The sequence below is a fragment of the Castor canadensis genome, chromosome 4, assembly GCF_047511655.1.
Source record: "Castor canadensis chromosome 4, mCasCan1.hap1v2, whole genome shotgun sequence".
NCBI lineage: Eukaryota > Metazoa > Chordata > Mammalia > Rodentia > Castoridae > Castor > Castor canadensis.
In genome coordinates, this window is record NC_133389.1 from 152,748,837 (window position 1) to 152,768,802 (window position 19,966).

The 19,966-nt window shown below is 37.8% G+C and overlaps 2 protein-coding genes and 1 pseudogene across 10 annotated transcripts in view; 2 read left to right on the forward strand and 1 right to left on the reverse strand.

Moving 5' to 3' along the window:
* The window catches only part of Wdr12 (WD repeat domain 12), a 29,574-nt gene extending 11,082 nt beyond the window's left edge, over positions 1-18,492 (reverse strand). Inside the window, exons 1-8 of the mRNA XM_020186235.2 lie at positions 17,831-18,492; positions 13,959-14,053; positions 10,396-10,490; positions 9,459-9,565; positions 8,392-8,507; positions 7,688-7,842; positions 6,764-6,809; positions 4,514-4,599 (exon numbers count right to left, since the gene is read on the reverse strand). Coding sequence (XP_020041824.2) covers positions 4,514-4,599; positions 6,764-6,809; positions 7,688-7,842; positions 8,392-8,507; positions 9,459-9,565; positions 10,396-10,490; positions 13,959-14,053; positions 17,831-17,871 — 741 coding nt within the window. The 5' untranslated portion in view covers positions 17,872-18,492. The remainder of the gene's footprint in view (positions 1-4,513; positions 4,600-6,763; positions 6,810-7,687; positions 7,843-8,391; positions 8,508-9,458; positions 9,566-10,395; positions 10,491-13,958; positions 14,054-17,830) is intronic.
* LOC109700889 (small ribosomal subunit protein eS6-like) lies at positions 15,453-16,009 on the forward strand (annotated as a pseudogene).
* A 53-nt stretch (positions 18,493-18,545) lies between the features above and the next one.
* LOC109700892 (calcium-responsive transcription factor) overlaps positions 18,546-19,966 on the forward strand; it is an 83,033-nt gene continuing 81,612 nt past the window's right edge. For 6 of the 9 annotated variants that reach the window (XR_012447343.1, XR_012447340.1, XR_012447346.1 and 3 more), the window contains exons 1-2: positions 18,546-18,634; positions 19,261-19,413. The gene's annotated coding sequence lies outside the window, so the exon portion shown is untranslated. Of the gene's footprint in view, positions 18,635-19,260; positions 19,443-19,966 lie in introns of all 9 variants that reach the window. The other 3 variants (XR_012447342.1, XR_012447341.1, XR_012447344.1) reach the window with 2 other exon arrangements.

Sequence of the window (19,966 nt, forward strand, 5' to 3'; positions counted from 1 at the left end):
GTAGAGTGGCTCAAGGTGTAGGCCCAGAGTTCAAGCCCCAGTACCTACTCAGCATCTTAAAAAAAAAAAGACACTGATATCCTCACCAACATGGATGAATCTCAAATAATTTATGCTAAGTGAAAAGGGCCTTGCAGGACTGTAAGTGTGCTTCCACTTATATGATATCCTGGAAAAAGAAAATTTGGTGGAGAACAGAGAGCAGATCAATGGTTGTAAAGGAGTAGACATGAGAAGAGGGTTGGCTACAAAGGGGCAACATGAGTTTTGAGGAACAATAGATTATTCTGCACCTTGATTGTACAGTAGTTACATGATTTTAGGCACTTACCGAAACTCAAGAGCTATGTAGAAAGTCAACACTAGCAGTGTTTCTATAACTAAAGTGGAATAGTATTGGAGGAAAAAAGCAATTTTGAGAGTTATACAGGAAGAAACCTTACTTATGTTAATATATGAAGCAAATGATAGATCAACTGGCAGCATTCCTCATATTAATACAAGTCAGGTACTGGGAAGGAGTACAGAGAAGACCATCTATTGATATATGTTTTATCCCATTTTTTAAATCCAAATTTTTTTCTGTTTATAATTAAAGGCAACAGTTTCACTATAATTAGTGCATCAAGAGTTTCTTGGCAAGACTTCAATTCTTAATTTATGAATGTATGAGTTTAAGCCCTATAAAAACCTAAATGCGAAAATGAATAGACTATTATTTCTCTTCAATAAAATGGAGGAAAAAACTTGCAATACATATATCCAGCAAAGAACTTGAATCTAGAATAAAGAACTTTTGCAAGTTAATAAAAAAGACAGGAAAAATAACTTTTTAAAAATGGGCTACCAGTATGAACGGGCATTTCACAATTGATTATCAAAGAGTTAGGGTCCTATCATACATCCCCAAAAATAGATGACATGACACCTTTTTTTTTTTTAGATTTAGATGTGTAGCTGGGTATAGTGGGACATGCCTGTAGTCTCAGCTACCCTGGAGGCTGAGGCAGGAGAATCACTTGAGCAAAGGAGTTCAAGGCCAGCTTGGGCAACATCTTGAGATCTCCTCTTAAAAATAAGAGCAAATGTAAGCATATGTTACATGATAGAAGTCAATCATAGCTTTAAAAGGTTGGTATCACTAGGGGCATGGCTGAAGTGGCACAGTGCTTGCTTGGCAAGGGCAAGGCCCTGAGGTCAAAACCCAAGACTGAGAAAAAAAAAAAAAAAAAAGGCACTTTTAACATTTACATACTGTTAAATAAAATGAAAAATGATTTAACCCATTTTGGAAATTTATTTTGATAACCTCTTACATCCAGCAAACATAACATATGTACACCCTGTGTGACCCAGCAATTGTTTCTGCCAATCTACATATGAAGAATGATTCCATATGTAATCCAAAATTACAAATGTAAGAGCTTTCTTAGAAAGATTTATTTATAGTAGCCTATAACTGTAAATAACCTAAATGTCCATCAAAAGAAGAATGGAAAAATTGTGGTACATTCATGCAAGTGAATGCTCTATTAAAGAATCAATTTTAGATACATGAAATTTAAAAGTAGGTGAAACTACTGGGTGTGGTGGCTCACAGCTGTAATCCTAGCTACTTGGGAGACAGGGACTGGGAGAATCTTGGTTCAAGACCAATCTGGACAAAAAAAAAAAAAAAAAGTTTTGGCGACCTCCTCCCTCCACTAACAAAAGCTGGGCATGGTGGTACACACCTCTCATCCCATCCACACGGGAAACAAACATACATGGAAAGAATGAGGTCCAGGCTGGCAAGGGCATAAAAGCAGACCCTGTATGAATAACAGCTAAAGCAAAAAGAGCTGGGAGGTATTGCTCGATTGGAGAAGTACCTGCCGAGCAAATGCAAAAAGTACTGAGTTCAAACCCCAATACTATCAAAACAAACTAACAAAAGTAAATGAAACCAATCTAAGACTATTTACCTTTGTGGGGGGCTATTGATTGCAAGGAAAGCAAGAGGGAGTCTTCTGGGGTACAGTAATTCCTACATTTTGGTTTGAGGAATATACATGTATAAAAATTCACTGAGGTGCATACTCACGCTGTGGACTTTATTATATGTATGGAAAACTTCAATTAAAAAGAAAAGGAAAAAAAACTTTCTCCGTAAAGAATATTTTTTTCCAGGTTTCAAAGGCGTTTCTTTTTCTTTTTTTTGTCCAGTCCTTTCTTTTTTCTCTTTGACCTCTTTCCTGAATTCCTAAACTTGGATTTCAATTTTTGTGCATTCTCAGCATTTAGGATGCAGATGGTAAGCAGCACCAGTTGGGGGCACTCATCAGAAAAGTCAGCATGAGGAGGAGTGGCTCAAGCAGTAGAACACCTGTTTTGCAAGTGTGAGGCCCTGAGTTCAAACCCCAGTCCCACCAAAAAAAAAAAAAAAAAAAATTTCAGCATGACTGTTCTAGATCCAGATATGGTTGCTGCCAGCGTCAACTTCAGTCCCAAGTGTGATATAGTGGCTGGCAGGAATCTTCAGAGTCTTGTCCCTCCTCATAAGGAGCTGGACCATCCCTCTTCCCTTGTGCTTTAGGAGCTTGACATTACCAGGGCTTCTTTCCTTCCATTCTGGAAGGTCATTCTTTGAAGCAAATTGGAATAGCTTGGCCTGTGTTTTAAAAAATACCTCTTCATCTTCCTCCAGTGTTTTAATTTCTTGCTGAGAGAAACTATTGGCTCACCTGGGGTTGTGGTTGGGCTCATCTGAGTTTTTAGTGGAGCAGTCATGTTCCTCATGACTATTCTAGGTCTACAGCCTCTAGGAGGCTAAGTCAGTAGCTCCCTTCCTCCACACCTGGCTCCAGTAGAGTTTTTATAACTCAAGAAATCTTTTTGGGTTCAAGGGTGATGGTACACAACTGTAATTGTAGTTATGTGAGTTATGGCTAGGACAAATGTGGTCCCAGAGAAGCTCAGGCAAAGGCAAGACCCTATCTGAAAAGTAACTAAAAAAGCAAAAAAGAGTGAGGGTATGGCCAAGTAGAAGAGTGCCTCACTTAGAGTAGTCAAAATCATAGAGACAAAGATTAGAATGATATTGTCAGAGGAATGAAAGGAGGGAGGTTATTTTTTTAATGAGTAGAGAGTTTCAGTTTTACAAGATGACAGAGTGAGGGTAGTGGGTAGTGGTGATGCTTGCTCAATGCTGTGAATGTGTTTATTATCTTTGAACTATATAGTTAAAAATGGTTCAGATGGGGCTGGGGAATGTAGTACAGTGGATCACTTGCCAAGCATGTGCAAGACCCTGGGTTTGATCAGGCAATGCTGCAAAGAAAAATTTAAGATGGTAAACTTCATGGTATTTCTGTTACCAGAATAAAATTGGGGGGAAAAAAAAGAATATGGATGAAAAGCCAAGCTCATGGAAGCAGAGAGTAAAAATGAAAAGTGACAGCCAGGGGCTAAGGTGTGGTAGAAATGAGGAAATGTTCAAAGGGTACAGACTTTGTTTTAAGATGAGTAAGTTCTGGGTATATAATGAACCATGGGTATGATAGATATGTTAATTTAATCATTACCTAATGCATATGTACATCTAATCATGTTATACAACTTGAATGCACTCAATTAAAAAAATTTGGGGGACAGTACTAGGGTTTGAACTCAGAGCTTAGTGCTTGGCAGGCAAGCAGTCTACCACTTGAGCTACACTTCCAGCCCCTTTTGCTACATTTTTCGGACAAGGTTTTACTTTTTGCCTGGGGCTGGCCTTGGACTGCAGTCTTCCTGAGTAGTTGGGATTGCAGACCCTGAGGAGCTAGTATAGTTGTGAGCCTCCATACCTAGTTGAAAAAATTTTAAAGTTAAAATAAAAAAACTGAGAATGGTGGCTCATCCCTATAAGCTCAGCACTGAGGAGGATAAGGTGAAAGGATCGTAAGTTCAAAATCAAAAACAAAACAAATAGCTAAAAAAATTAATTTCATAGCATGTAACAGCTAAATGATAGAATTAAAATCCCAAATTAAACTCATGGTTTCTGGTGATTTAGTATATAACTATCATTCATTCCTACTAAGAATTATATTCTCAAGGGCTGGAGGTATGGCTCAAATGGTAGAGGGCCTGCCTAGCAAGCTTGAAGCTGAGTTCAAAGCCTAGTGTCGCAAAAAAAAAAAAAAAAAAAAAAAACTCAATCTTTAGTTCATGAAACAAATAATATTACTAAGCAGTCAGTAATTAGATACTTCACTGAACTATAGTAGAACCTTTAACAATTAAAAGATCTTCAGAATGTACCATAGGATGCTTACCAATTCATAAGCCTTGTTCAATGCTTCCACATGCAGACACAGATAAATGTAACAACAGTATAGTTTTTTATAAAAATTTACAAACTTGTTGAAAGAAAGCATAATTATAATTGAAGAAGCAAGATAAGACATAAAGAAATATAAAGAAAGATTATATTGAATTACTCAGCAATACAGACATAAGCCAAGTACAGTCACTTTTCACTAATACTTACCCTTGTTAGGCCCAACTGCTCTGTTTTCTGTTTCTTTCTTGGTCGATTTGTGGATTCCTCTATTTCATCTTCTTCATCTGTAGGGACTGTATCATAAAGAATTAGATTTGATGTTTGAAAAATTTAAGTCAATATTAATTCAAACTACCTTAAAGTTTTTTTTTTTTTGCATTGCTGGGTATCCAGTTTTTCTGTGTTATTTCACTGATTGGGGTATTCCTTATCATTCTGACTTACAAAAAGTTACATATAAAAATATCTGGACGAACAATCTTCAAAAATGAAAAAGCAAAAATATGGTATATTAGAAAACTAAAAACCAACCACTTTGAACTCTGGCTGTCTTTAAGATCATCATTATGAATATGGGTCACTTTACCATATGAAAAACTTCTTACAGTTAGTTCTAGGAATTATGACCAGGTTGCATTTATATATTGCAAGAGATAATAATATAAACAATGTTAAAAGGAGATGTATTTTAGCCATGTTTATTCTCCTTGACAGCTTCCTTTTTCTAACAAAGAAAGTGCTTCATAGTTTTTGTTCTAGTTTGTGCTGCCAAGGATCAAACCCAGGGCCTCAGGCATGCTAGGCAAATGCTCTGCCATTAAGCAGAGCATTTGGGCTGGAGGCATGGCTCAATTGGTAGAGCACCTGTCTAGCAAGAACAAGGCTCTGAGTTCAAATACTAGTACTGTCAAAAGAAAAAAAATCTGTTATAGGACTAGGGATATAGCCTAGTGTTAAAGAGTGCTTGCCTAGCATGAGGCCCTAGGTTTTAACACCAGTACCATAAAAACAAAGAAAAAAACTTTTGTTATTATGCACCATTTATTTGGTTAGGTAGCACATTCAGATTGAAAACTACAGATTTTAATGTTACTTTTTTTTACTAGATTGTAAGCCCCTTAATATTTTATAACTGATATTACTAGGTTATAAACCCCTTAAGGTAATGGCTAATCACAAATAGTATCTCCTTTATCCAGTACTATCAACAAATATTTCTCAAAAGGAAAATTTTCTAAACTTCCTTCTCCTTCAAAATTATTTGCTTTAAGAATTTTATAAAATCTAATAAAATACATCTTACACATAATTATTTAAAACTGGTTAAGCTTTTCTTGATCCTCCTCATCTCTACTTTACTTTGTAAACTCTATTTAGGGTATTATACTGTAAAACAGCAACTCCCTCAAAGTAATGGAGATAGTCTGGTCTTTTTATCTGTGCAGTAAATAGTTCTACTTACTAGGTTTTAAAACTTGAATATCTGTGTGTGTCTGTTTTATCTTCCTCTCTTTAAAAAAATTTTTTTTGTGGGGCAAGGGATCAAACCCCTCAGGGCTGTGTGAATGCTAGGCAACTGTTCTATCACTGAGCTACATATCCAGTCTGTTCAGTTGGTTTTTTTAATCTATGTTTTCAAAGTAAGAATATTAACCTTGGTAAAACTGCATTAAATAGTTTGTTTTTTTTTTCTTTAACTAAGAAATTCCTGTAAAAACAACAACAAAAATCCAGTAACAGTAAAATGAATCAAAAGTCATTTTCAAATGACTTAAAATGAGTCAAAATTATTCAAAAGGTATTTTTGTTTATTCCAGATTCTCAAAGGAACTCTGAGAATTAAGGTAGTTATATTGCATTACACCAAACATTTTAATACTTGCAGCAATTCAGAGATCTTGTCCAATAAACAAAGGGGTGATGGAGCTAAAAGAATAAAAAAAATCTTAAAGCACAAAGAAATATACTAATATGTTACCATATGTCCCTTTATATATATCCCAAAATGCTCCACTCTATTTTTAAGAAAATATGGGTTACAAAGTCCTCTCACTGAGGTGGACATGGTGGCTGAAGCCTACAATCCTAGCTACTCAGGATGTAGAGATCTGGAGGATCATAGTTCAAGGCTAGCCCAGACAAAAAATGAGATCCCATCTCAACAATAAAAAGCTGGTGTGGTGGTGTGAACCTGGCATCCCAGGTACACAGGAAGTGTAAATATGGGGACTGAGGTCTAGGCCAGTCTGGACATAAAAGTTAGACCTTATTAAAAAAACAAAACAAAACAAAAAACTAAAGCAAAAAAGGCTGAGGGCTCAAGTGGTAGAGCACCTGCCTAGCAAGTGTGAGGCCCTTAGTTCAAACCCCAGTACTGCCACAAAAAAAAAAAAAAAAAAAAAAAAAAAATCCACTCACTGAAATATTGTTAACAAGTCAAAGAATTATTTAATTTACCTGTAGACCAGATCTTTAGCATCTTATCCCAGGAGCCACTGCAAAACTAAACAGATATATATATGAAGGGGAAAAGCAAATGTAATATAACTTATATTATTTGCCCTGGTTTTTTTCTATCTGGTTGTAAAACCTTTACTTTGCAATATATATCATTGCCTTTCTTGTGCTATGATCGGTTATTTTTTTCTTTGAATATCACAATCCAATAAACTTTCTTCTAAGTTTGAACAAGTTCAAGATAGATGAGTTTTTGCCTCTATCTATAGCCAAAAGACATGGTATGGTTATTTCACCTAAGTTTGGACTCAACAACACGTTAATCCTCTTTTTGAGGATTAACACACAAATCTTTACTTTTGAATGCATCAAATGTCATCTGCTACCCCAAATGGCAAAGAGATACTAAGGAAATACTCTTATATATTAAATAAACTAGTTTTAGAAACTTATAAATTTTAAGAGGTTTTATAACCCTTCATAAGTCAATGCAGTATTACTCTTAGGTTTGTGCCTCTTAAACTAACTTTTACCATTTTGTTATAAAGAGTAGATCACCACTGATAATAAAATAAAGTTTATTAGCATTCACCTTATGTATGCCACGACTCAGGTGATCATTTAGGCATTTAAAATTGATGATAGCATTTAAGAGTAGTTGAAGGATGAAAGCTATGTCTATTACTATGATTTACATTAAAAAAATTGCTTGTTTACCTGATTTCTTTAAAATTATATAATTTACATAAGATTCTCAACCAAGATACCCAGATTCTGGAAGTGAGTCTTCATAGCTCTTACTGTATGACTGTTTACTTTGGGTCTGAAATCTTTAACCACTGATTGTTATAAAACAACGACAATCATAAGGAATATATGTAGAAAAAAATGTTTTCTAAGATGCTTAACACAGTGGCAACTTACTTTAGTTCCTGAGCTATCAATAGCTATAGAGTCCACACTTCCAGCATGACCTCTGCAGCAGTGTAGGGCTTTCACTTTGTTTCTCTCTACATTCCACTCCCATAACAGAACAGTTTGATCCATAGAGGCACTCAGTAGTAAGCAAGACAAACTGTCTGAAGAAAGAATGAAAGAACAACAAACTAGCATAAAGTTTTAAATATGTCATGTTCTTAAATCAAAAAATTCAGCAATTTTTGTGGAAGTTAGAAAGAGTTCATATGGGAAGCTTTTAAAAGAAGATAACATGGTATAAAAAGGAGTCTTAAACCAGGCGTGATGGCACATGGTTATATCCTAGCACTGGGGAGAGGCTGAGGCAGGAAGATGGTGAGTGTCAGGTCAGCCTGGACTTCATAGCGAGACCCTGTCTCAAACTTCCCCCCCAAAAAGGGGAAGAGTCTTCAAAAATAGAAGGTATTTGTTTAATATGCTCAATAATACTTGAAAATTTATATTATTTGATATAATCTTAGTAAGAATTCACTTCTACCAATTTATGGATCTTAAAAATATAATTCTTTTCTTCTTGAACACTTATTTTTAAAAGATCTCATAACTTAGGCATTAGTCATTTCTTATCCACTCCTCATTCTTCCCCCACTGAAAATGGCCAATTTCCAAATTCCTATCTAGGATTCCTGTTATTTTTAGCAGAGTCATACCTTTTTTCACCCAAGCTACATCTTTTACAACGTCTGTATGTCCCACAATTGTCATTATTGACTTTCCTTCCAAGGACCAGATCCGAGAAGTTTTATCATAAGAACCAGTCAAGATCCTATAATGAGAAAAAAAAAATCCTATGAAATACAAGACGAGGTCTTTTCAAGCCCTGAAAATCAATTGTGGTTCCTTGGCAATGACAAAGTAAACCTTGGAGAATACACTTTTCAAACTTTTCTTTAACATGGAAATGAAGATTTCAACATATACTAAGATAAGTCAGATATTATACTTGTCTTTTCTGACCTAGTAAAAAAAAACTTAAAACCCCTACATTTCACTATTATTGTTATAAATAATAAAAATCTCAGGGAAGCTAGGCAAATTGCTTATAAAGCCCAACAGCCCTTTGTAATTAACCTGTGAAAATCATTAAAGAGAAAAACGGGGCTGGGGATGTAGCTCAGAGCACTTTGCCTAGTATGCATAAGGCCCTGGGTTCAATCCCTAGCACCGGAAAAACACACACAAAAATATTCAAAGCAAAACAAAAAGGCAAAAACATGTAAAGTAAAATCAGCAAAAACATAACTTGTGTAAAAATTCCAGGGTCTCATTCTTTCAAAGATGAAGCTCCTCCTGTATGCTAGTCCTGAGGTGTTTTCTACAAGTAAGGCCAGTACAAACTTGCACTGAGCCATCCGTACCTTCTTTCTTGATTCGAGTTTGCCCATTTTAGTCCTAAAATAGCATGGTACTTCATGGTAGTAGGCCAGGAAATCTGAGGGTATAAAAGTTACTTTTTCCTCTATGAAATAAATTACATCCCTGGTCTTAAAAACAACATATTTAAACCAAATAAATGCTTTAAGACACTTAATAGGTAACTATTTCCTTCTTGAATACACTGAATGCAAAGATCTTTTTGTTGTTGCATGGTCACTAATAATATATCACAAAATTTACTTTTACGAAGAACAAGGAATCAGGGAAAAAACATTCACATAGTGGACTTAAAAAGATTGAACATGCAGAAGAAAATACAGTAACATTCATCTGGCAATACCATTCCTCTGTCCCTTCAATTGAACTGATCCAGTCGTCATGGAACATGCATTGCTCTGGTTGGGGTGCAGTATACTTCTCCACATATTCTAGTTCCACAACCTCTTCCTAGTCACAGAGAAACCAGAAAACAAATAGATGGTGCAGTTTTAAAATATTACTATGAAGACTAAGGACCCCCAATTTAATGTGTCACCTTCATATTCAATTCTTCATAACCCAGAACATTGTGAACCATTTAAAAAAATCAAAACCTTTATTTGGCCTAACAGTAAGCTAAGAATAATATTAAGAAATATTAATAGCGTTGAAACATTTATGCTAAAATATTGGGGGAGAATATAAGGAAACCTTTAAATAAAAAAGTTGTAAAAGCATATTGCTTAATGGGTACAGAACACTTTAATCTGATGAAACAGTTCTGAGGATGGTTGCACAATATTGTGGATGTACTTCATGCCACTAAGATGTGCACTTAAAAATAGTAAATTTTACATTTTACCACAATTTTATAAAATCACCAAAAATTTGTAAAAGTAATTATAGATTATATTTTCATTATAAAAGTAATATTAAAGAAAATATGAAGATCAGGGGAAGGGTAGGAAGCACAATACATCACAATAACTTAACCTATAATTTTTATATGTGCACAATTATTTTGTACTCCTGTATTAGTTGTACATATATATTTCCTATTCCCTTTTTTGCCCATGCTTTCACAAATGTGAAGAATATATTAATTCACTTGCATTTTCTTGAATACTCTTAGAAGAAGGGATTTAAAAATACATAGAAACTGAAGTTCAAATTTCTAGGAAAAAAACAATCAAAAGAATCTTGAATGTTAAGGATAGATTCAGGCTGATTCTATAAGGAGCTTGTACAATATATGGTAATGCCTTAAGTAAAATACAGAAGGCAGTACTTGGACTTACTGTTGAAATGTTCTCTAGTTCCATGTGCTTGACCAAAGGCATTCGCAGAAACTGGCCCTTGATAAGGAAGTCAAACTCAACATGTTTGTGGAACTCTAAAGAAAATACAGAGCAAAATTATTATTACTCTTAAGAGTCTGAAGTATTATTGGCAGAAGTATAGGAGAACCCCTGAAACAAACAAGTACTTAATATCCCATTGTGGCCTCTGAATCTCTTCAGAGATTCTCATGGCATATCAGACAAATGTTTTCTAGTATATGGTATGATTTATTTTTGGTAGTGCTGGGGTTTAAACTCAGGTCCTTGTGCTTGCTAGACATGCGCTCTACCACTTGAACCATAACTCCAGCCCTACAATGTGATTTCCCCTGCCCCTGGATACTGGGGTTTGAACTCAGGGCCTACACCTTGAGCCACCAGCCCTTTTTGTGATGGGTTTTTTTTTTTAGAGATAGGGTCTCAAGAACTATTTGCCTGGGCTGGCTTTGAACCTGCAACCCTCCTGATCTCTGCCTTCTGGGTAGCGAGGATTACAGGTATTAGCTACCAGCACCCAGCCAATGTGATTTTTAAAGAACAAAAATACTTTGTTCTGTTGGCAAACATTGTGTTTTTCTTGTTGGTGTAATGATTTTGAGGTTTTTTTTCTGGTGCTAGGAATTGAGCACAGAGCTTTGTGAATGTTAGGCACATGCTCTTATTTCTGAACTATATCTCACTAGTTCTATTTTGATTTTTAAAAAACTTTTGCTTTACTATAAATAATGACGTATTGCCATCACCCACTTTGATCTCTACCAACTCATCAACTATTATCTACACCCAAGTCATGAATAATCATCTCTATTCCTTTCTTCATTCCGGTTTTATTATTAAAGCAAACCTCAGCAATCATATAATAATTTTATCTATAAGTACTTTAGTATGTATCTCTAAAATATACGGACTTAAGAATGTTGGGCTAGGAATCTAGCTTAGTGGTAGAGCACTTGCCTAGCATGCTAAAGATCCTGCGTTGTTTCTCCAACACCAAAAGAAATCAAACCAAAAATGAAACAAGACCAAAAAAGTCACAATGTTTAAAAAATTAGTTATTGGACTGGGGACATGGCTCGAGAGGTAGTGTCTGCTTAGCAAGTGCAAAGCCCTAAGTTCAAACTCTGGTACCAACAAAAGATAAAAAAAAAATTAAAAACTCCTTTTAATATCAAATACCAGTCATTGTTCACATTAAAACATTTTTGTTTTACATTTCATTCATTCATTCATTCATTTTGAGACAGGATCTCACTATGTAGCCCAGGCTGGCACAAAGTTGAAATCCTCTGGAGTGCTGGGATTACAGGCATGCACCATCATGTCCAGCTGTTACATGTTTCAGAATGGACTTTTTAAAATCAGTATCCAAAGTCCATGATTACATTTGGTTAATATATATTTTAATATATATTTCACTTTATTTTATTTTTTGCTATACTGAGGATTGAACCCAGGGCCTTACACTTGCTAGGTAAGTGCTCTACCCCTTGAGCCGTGCCCCTAGTCTCTTTACTTGTAGTTTGTTTTTCAAAAAGGATCTTTTGCTAACTTTGCCTGAGATGGCCTTGAACTATGATCCTACTACCTCTGTCTCCTGTGTAGCAGGTATTATAGCCCCATACTACACCCAACCCTGGCTTTTTTTCTTTTCATCTTTAACCATCTCTCTCTTTTTCTCCCTGTCATTTATTCACTGAAGAAACTAAGTGATCTGTTCCTCTCTCACCGATATATCTGATCTCAATGTCTGGTAAAATTTCAGGTTTCATTTTTTTTGGCAAGAATATTCACAGCAGTATATTTTCTATTGGATCACAACAACATGTATCTGATATCTATTTCTGTCTCCTTTTAAATTGTTAAGATCCACCTTTGGGCTCAAATGATGTCATTGTGATCCCATCCACTATAACACTCCCTGTCAGCCATTAACCTTCTTAATGTTTGTAGCAATTATTGATAATCACTATTTAGATCCATTATTTCATTTGGAGTTGGAAAATGGTAACATAACACATATAATAAAGTAGTCTAATTCTATCAGTCTTTCTATATTTATTTGGTACAATCTAGCTAAAAGGAGAATTCCAGGCTGGCAGCATAGCTCAAGCAGAAGAGCATCTGTCTAGCAAGTGTGAGGCCCTGAGTTCAAACCCTAGTACTGCCCGCCCCCCCAAAAAATCCCCTCATCAACTATTTAGATTGTTGTTGTTAATAATGTGACTTGATTGCATCTTCAACTCAAGAGCAATGACTCAGTTGTTCAATTCATATAAAATGACAAAGGTTTAGTCTGTAAGTTTAGAACAATTGCAAATATTATGTAAGTATCTGAACTAAGAACTACAGCTTGCTAGCAACAAATGGGTTTAGGTCTGGCCTACTCCCCAACTTAAAAAGAAAGCTTTTCAAAAGCACCATCACAAACTTAACACAAAAGTTATAACACTACTTGAAGATGGGGCAAATTCAGGCATGAGTTTATAACTCTTATCCACTCATCCCTCCAACTAGGGCAGAGTCAAAAGAGCTTTGTAGCACTGAAAACATCAGAGGGCTGGTGGAGTGGCTCAAGCAGTAGAGTGCCTGCCTAGCAAGCCTGAGGCCCTGAGTTCAAACCCCAAAATACCACACACAAAAAAATAAATAAAAGAAATATTAGTATAAAAATACTGATGAGTCTTTTAAAATCACACTTTATGTTTTCAAATTTTCATATTTAAATTTTTTCTATTGTATGCAATTTTTATGACTTTAAAAACATTACAGAAATTTTCAAACATATACAAAAGTGGAGAACAATATTAACTTTTATATACTTACCATCTAATTCCAACAATTATAAAATTATGGGCAATATTATTCTACCTTATACTAATATACATAAACTCTACATACTAGCTAGTATATATGAATGTTTTGACATTCTTGCATGTCCATAAATTTATTTTATATCCATTACTTTTTTATAAATTTGACACAAAACATACCAGTGTTAATATTAGCATTTTGTTACTATTAAATAAATACCCAAATACATATATTGTGATTTTGCTTTGTGCTTCACTAGTAAGTGGGACCTAAGCACCAAGATCCTGTTTTATTTCTTCATAATCCAGCCCTGGATGGCACAATCACAATCCTTTGATTACCTCTATGTTACAACTAGTATACTAAAATCTTTATTCCTAATTACAACCACCTTACTTAAAAAATAACATATTACTTAAAAAGGCAGAGTAAACAGAAATATTTTTTCTGAGAACTTTTTTCAAACTATCCAGCAGGAAATATGTATGCTGCAATTTATAAATCTTGTTAAAAAATTCAAAAGGAGGGCTGGAGGAGTGGCTTAAGTGGTAAAGCACCTGACTAGCAAGCATGAGCCTTGAGTTCAAATCCCAGTTCTACCAAAAAAAAAAAAAAGAAAAGAAAAAAAAATTCAAAAGAAAATATAATGTATTTTAGTGTAGCTCTTAGTATTGCATCCTCTCCTAGTTTTTCAAGAGCATAATACTCACCATTTTTGGCCTCCAGCAATTTATTGATGATGTTACTAAGGTCCGCAATTTCAGAAGTGGCAGGGATTGAGAAGGGAACATCATCTACTGCATATCTATAAAAAAGGAAATGATATGTCAAGATCAAGTCTACAGGTATTTTAACAAATGGGCATTTATTCATTCAACAAACATTTGTGGGGTACCTACTACATGCCATTTTGGTACAAGGAGCAAATAAAATGAATTAAGATGTTTCTGTTCCCCAAAGAGATTAAAGTCTGATAACAAATGCAACAAAGCTACATAAAAATGACATCTTAAGTGATATATATGTATAATTATATAACTTATATATTAATTTATAAAATGAAAAACTAAGAAGTGATGAAGTGGCAGGTCATTTCAGCCAGAGAAAAGGAATGGAAGAGTAGGGTCTGATGGATGCATAAGAAAGATATTCTTAAGCCACATTTAGACAAGTGATTTTTGCCAGGTAGGTTAGGCTAGGCAGGAAATGGGATGGAGGAGGCTTAAGGGGTGGATGGTAGGAAAGCAGGGAGAACAACAAAACAATAGTTAGGAAAAGCTACTATTTCAGAAAGTGATTTTGTTTTATGTGGTGATCAAACATGAGGTTGAAGAGATGTATGTAGATACTTTAAACACAGTGTTGTGTGAAATAGCCTTAACTTCTTTCTGTAGGCAACAAGAAACCATTGTAGCAGTTCAAGTTAAAGAGTAAGTAATCAGAATTTTGTTTAATTAGATCTTTCTGTCTGTAACAGAGACTGGATTAGAGAAATACAGGACAGGAGGCAGATCAGGAGACTCACAAGAGAGAAATACTTCTAATTCATGTATCTGATAAGGAACTTATATCCAGAATGTAAAAAAGAAAATAACTCAGTAATTAAAAGACAATTCAACTTTTTAAATGGGCAAAAGATTTGAATAGACAGTGTTCTAGAGAAGTAGAAAAGACCAATAGGCACATAAAAAGATGCTTATCATTATTCATCAGGAAAATGCAAACTAAGCCACAGTGAAGTATCACTTCATAATAAAAAATGTTGGTAAGGTGATCAGCTGCACTAAGATGAAGCTGCATACCTCCATTCACACCACTGGCTGTCAGAACCTCATTGAAGTGGACGATGAATGCAAACTTTATACTTTTTATGAGAGGTGTACGGTTACACCATTGCTGCCGATGTTCTAGGTAAAGAATGGAAGGGTTGTCGGGTGGCTCATGTCTGTAATCCTAGCTACTCAGGGGGCAGAGATCAGGAGGATCACGGTTCGAAGCCAGCCCTAACAAATAGTCCGAGAAATCTTATCTTGAAAAAAAAAAAAATCACAAAAAAGGACTGGTGGAGTGGCTTTAGGTATAGGCCTGGAGTTCAAGTCCCTGTTACCCCCCACCCCACCCCCACAAAAAAAAACAAGCCAACAAACCAAAGGACAGAAGGGTTCTGGGATCTGAATCAGTGGTGGAAACCACAAGGTTTTCCCATGAAGCAGGATGTCTTGATCCACCACAGAGTTTGCCTGCTACTAAGTAAGGGGTTTTTCATGGAGATATGGACAGAAGGCACAAATCTGTTCAGAGTTGCACTGTGGATGCCAATCAGAGTGGTCTCAACTTGGTTATTGTAAAAATAGGAGAGAAGTATTACTGACTGATGTATACTACTTGTGCCTCAAGATCTGGGGTCAAAAAGAGCTAGCAGAATCTACAAACATTTCAGTCTTTCAAAGATGCTGATATGACTGCAATCATGTCAGAAAGCTCTTAAACACAGAAGGTAAGAAACCCACATCAAAGCACTCCATATTCAGCATCTTGTTATTCCATGTGTCCTGCAACACAAACACCAGGAATTACTCTCAATAAATAGCACACAAGAAAAATAAGGAAAAGGCTGCAGAATATGCTAAACTTTTGGATGAGAAAGAAGGAAGCCAAAGAAAAATACCAGGAACAGACTGCCAAGAGATGCAGGCTGTCACCTCTGAGAGCTTCTACATTCAAGTCCAGGAAAAAAATAAGAATAACAAATAAAAGATGAGACCTCAAAAAAAAAAAAAGTGTTGGTATAGATGTGGAGAAATTAGAATCCTCATGCATTGCTAGTGGTAATGTAAAATGGTAAGCTGCTTTGGAAAAGTCTGGCAGTTCCTCCCAAAGTTAGTGAATTTCCATCTGACCCAGGTGTCCCAAACAGAAATGAAAACATGTGTTCACACTTGTTACATGAATGTTCACATAACCATTCTATGTAGCTAAAAGATAGAAACTGAATATAATCAAGTGGACAAGAATAGAAAAATGTGGTATATTCATACAATGATTTGTTTGGCCATAGAAAGATTGAAGTACAAAGATATGTTACAGCATGATGAACCATGAAAACACCACAATAAATGAAAGAAGTCAGTCACAAAGACCACATACTATGTGGTTCTGTTTGTACAAACTGTCAGGAATACATAAATCTACAGAGAAAGATGGTTGGCCAGTAGTTGCCTAGGGCTGGGAGCACTGATGAAAAATGTTCTAAATCGACTGTGGCCACAGTTTGTTTTACAGCTCTGCAAGTATGATGCAGTTAGTCCTCACACACCACCTTGAAGCTGTAACTTATCATGTGCCCCCAAAGTAAGCAGTTATTTAAGTTCATCAAAAGGTAACAAAACCTAGAAATTAGTTTTTTCGGCAGCACTGGGGTTTGAACTCAGGTACTTTGTACTTGAGCCACTTTACCAGCCCCCAGAAATTAAAATCTTTGCTTCTTTCTTATAGTATTTTGTTCAGTAAAATGTAGGAGGAAGCATGGTTCTCTTTTTCACACACACTCAGTATGTGTAATTTATACGTTTGTGTTTAATATTAGTTTCACCACTCATTTTACTGACTCAAATATATTAATTGAAAGGAAGAAGCAAAAAGTTTAATTTCTACTCGGGAGGCAGAGATTGGGAAGATCGCTGTGGGAGGCCAGCCTGGGCAAATAGTTGGGAAGATTCTAGTTCGAAAAAACCCAACACAAAACAGAGCTGTTAGAGAGTGGCTCAAGTGGTAGAGCACCTGCCTAGCAAGCCTGAGGCCCTCAGTTCAAACCCCAATACCACCCCCCCCCAAAATTTAATTTCTAAGTTTCATTATCTTTTGGAAACCTAAACACACACATATCTATTTATTTTCAGGGTTAAAATACGGTGGCCTATTGTTTTTTTACCACTTCATGTGAACAATTAGCTTAATAAAAATTTCATTTAAAAATACTGTGGTTATGCTAGTGCACCATCACATCGAAATATTAAGGCTAAATTCACGTGCGTTGATAATATGATTTATACATACCATAAAAAATAATGCAAGAGGAGAGGTTGAAGTTTTCTAGTTTATACCTGACATCAGCGTAATCCAACAAATATATATACTTCATTATTAGCATTGTCGACGCAGGCAATCGAGGAAGCTTAATACACAGTCCCTGCCTTCAAGGGGCCAGGCGAACGCAAACAAAATCGACAGTGCAAAATATACAAGGCAGTGCATAACTGGGCTTCCGTCTGTCCTTCTCTGCATGCACACGATTGACATATACACAGGCATACAACGGCGGAGACCGCTCTGCCTTTGCCTGGCTTTAGAGAGGCGCCCTCTGTCACCTCCTTCGGACACGAAGACTCAGCCGCGCGACGCGGATCACAAGTGTCACCTGGTTCACGATTCGGGTCACCCGAGCTTCCCAAGCTGGGCAGACAGGGGGCCCGAGACACCTGGCGAGGAGCCGGCCGGGGGAGCGGAGGCCAGCTGGAGCCGCGAGGTCGCACCGGGGTCGGGAGAGGAGAGGATCGAAAGCGGGTGGCCGCTGCTCTCTTACCTCTTATTGTCGGTGAAGAAGCGCGTCTGGAGCTGAGCCATGGCGGGACCACGAGACGCACACAGAACGTGCGGTGAGCAGTCACGGAACAGAGCTCGATCTCCTCACACTACAGAAGCAGCTCGGGAAGAGAGGACTGCCGCGGAAGCCCGGCTTCTCCTCAGCAAAAGGCACCACGAGGTCCCGCCCAGAAGCCAGTCCGCACACATCAACTACCTATTGCTAGATCTAGGGCTCATCGATTAGAAAAAGCATAGTCTTAAAGGCAGCGCGTTCCCTTAATCTTTTTTAGGTTCTTTCCCATACATTGAGGTCTGTGGCGGATCGGGAAGATACGGAAAGGCCCAACTCAAATGTTTTTTTTTTAAGAAAAATGACTGTCCCTTAGGCCAGTGATTTCTAACACACCTGGTGGGTACTACAACTCCCGGAAGGCAGCGCAGCTCGGACGCTATGTCCTCTGGGAATTGTAGTTTTTTGTCCGGCTGTAGCTTATTCGCATGAAATGCTCCGAACTCCAGCCGTATAGCTATCAAAGCTGTCTTCAGCCTTGCCCAATTTTTTATGCGTATTTCCAACCAGAAGCTGACTCTGCCAGGATTGCTTCACGCTTCTCACCTCTAGCCTCAGGTTTTAGATGTCGGAGAACGAGGAGCGGAAATACGAAAAAAAGAACGAATCGGAAGGGAATCCGGTGACGGTGGCCGACTGAGGTCCTATTTCGCGGGAATGCGCGTACCGCCCGCAGGAGCGCGCCTGCGCACTGTGCTGGTCTCCATGGCGGGGCCTCGGAGCCAAGACGAGGTTGAGTAGACTCGTTTTGAATTTTCTCCCCTCTGTTCTGGCGGACTTCCCTCCGCGCCTGGTGGGGCTGTCGGCAGTGACAGGGCCGGGGGGAGGCGGAGGTTCGGCGGAGCTGCGTGCTTGAACCTACAGAACGTCACCTCCCAACCCCCTCTGACCCTTCCGCGTCACCGGTCCCCTCCTGACTCGGGAGCCGTGAGCCGCCGCCCCCGCCGCGGACTGCGCTTACGGCGCCCAGCGCGCCCAGCCCCGGGGCCTTTTTGCGGTCCTCCATGGGGGGTGGGGGGCCTCTGGCCTCCGGCCGGGCGGGGGCTGCGGGCCTGGGGAGGGCGGTCGGCAGAGGTTGGGTGTTTTGAGGAGAGTGGCTGAGCCCGCGGACGAACCGCCGCGTCGAGGAGAACCCGAACCGGATCCGGGGTGGGGGCGCACGGTCCCCGCGTGCCGCTCCGCCCTGCAGGGTCCCCCTTTCTGAGCCATTCACCTTGGGTTCAAGAGGAAAGGCGTCCTCTTGCATTTCTCCCCTGCTTTTTGACATTTTTGTTTTGTTTTGAAGTTACTCAGAGGCCTGTCTTGGTCTCAGTGGTTTCGATGTTTACTCTTAATTCAATTATGGTTTCTTTCTGAAGGAGGATGGATGGAGGTACTACTCTCCAGATCCCAAAGTCACTTTGTAAGGCGTTCTCCCGAAAGAAAGCTCCAAGAGGGGGTCTTCAAGAGAGCAATTTAGGATCAGGCAGAACTGGATTGCAGAATGTATGGGCGTAGCAGTATGTGTGCAGGTGAAGACAACTAAAGCTTTCCTTTTTTGGTGCGTAAAGATGTACTGCAATTAAGTAGATGTCTACTACTTAAATCATCTGTAGAAAGTTAGAAGTGATTTATACAGTTGGAAGTGAAAGGTAATCGTAGAGAGCAATGACAATAAAAGCACGACTATTTTCACTGTACTCACCTTTATGGAATGCGTGCCCCGGAACCAGAATGCCTGAGAATTATATGCCACAAAAGAAGCACTCAGTAAGTGTTAGTTATTAGCAGCATAATAGCTTTCAAGTTTGACTAGAAGTTTTACCGACATGAACAGATGAGGGAGAATAGCCACATAGGTGGAAGAATCAAATGAGGACACGTGTGTGCTCAAAGTCCCAGAAAATCACTTGTTAGGAATCACAGAAGTATGGCCCTTTAGATGTGAGTTATTGTAATGGTGAGGATTTACACATTGAGTAAGTTGAGGTGTCTGAATCTTGAAACACCGTAACAGAAGTCTTGCTATTGAATCCATATTTACTGATAAAACTAAGAATATACAGTACCTGATAGTCAATACAG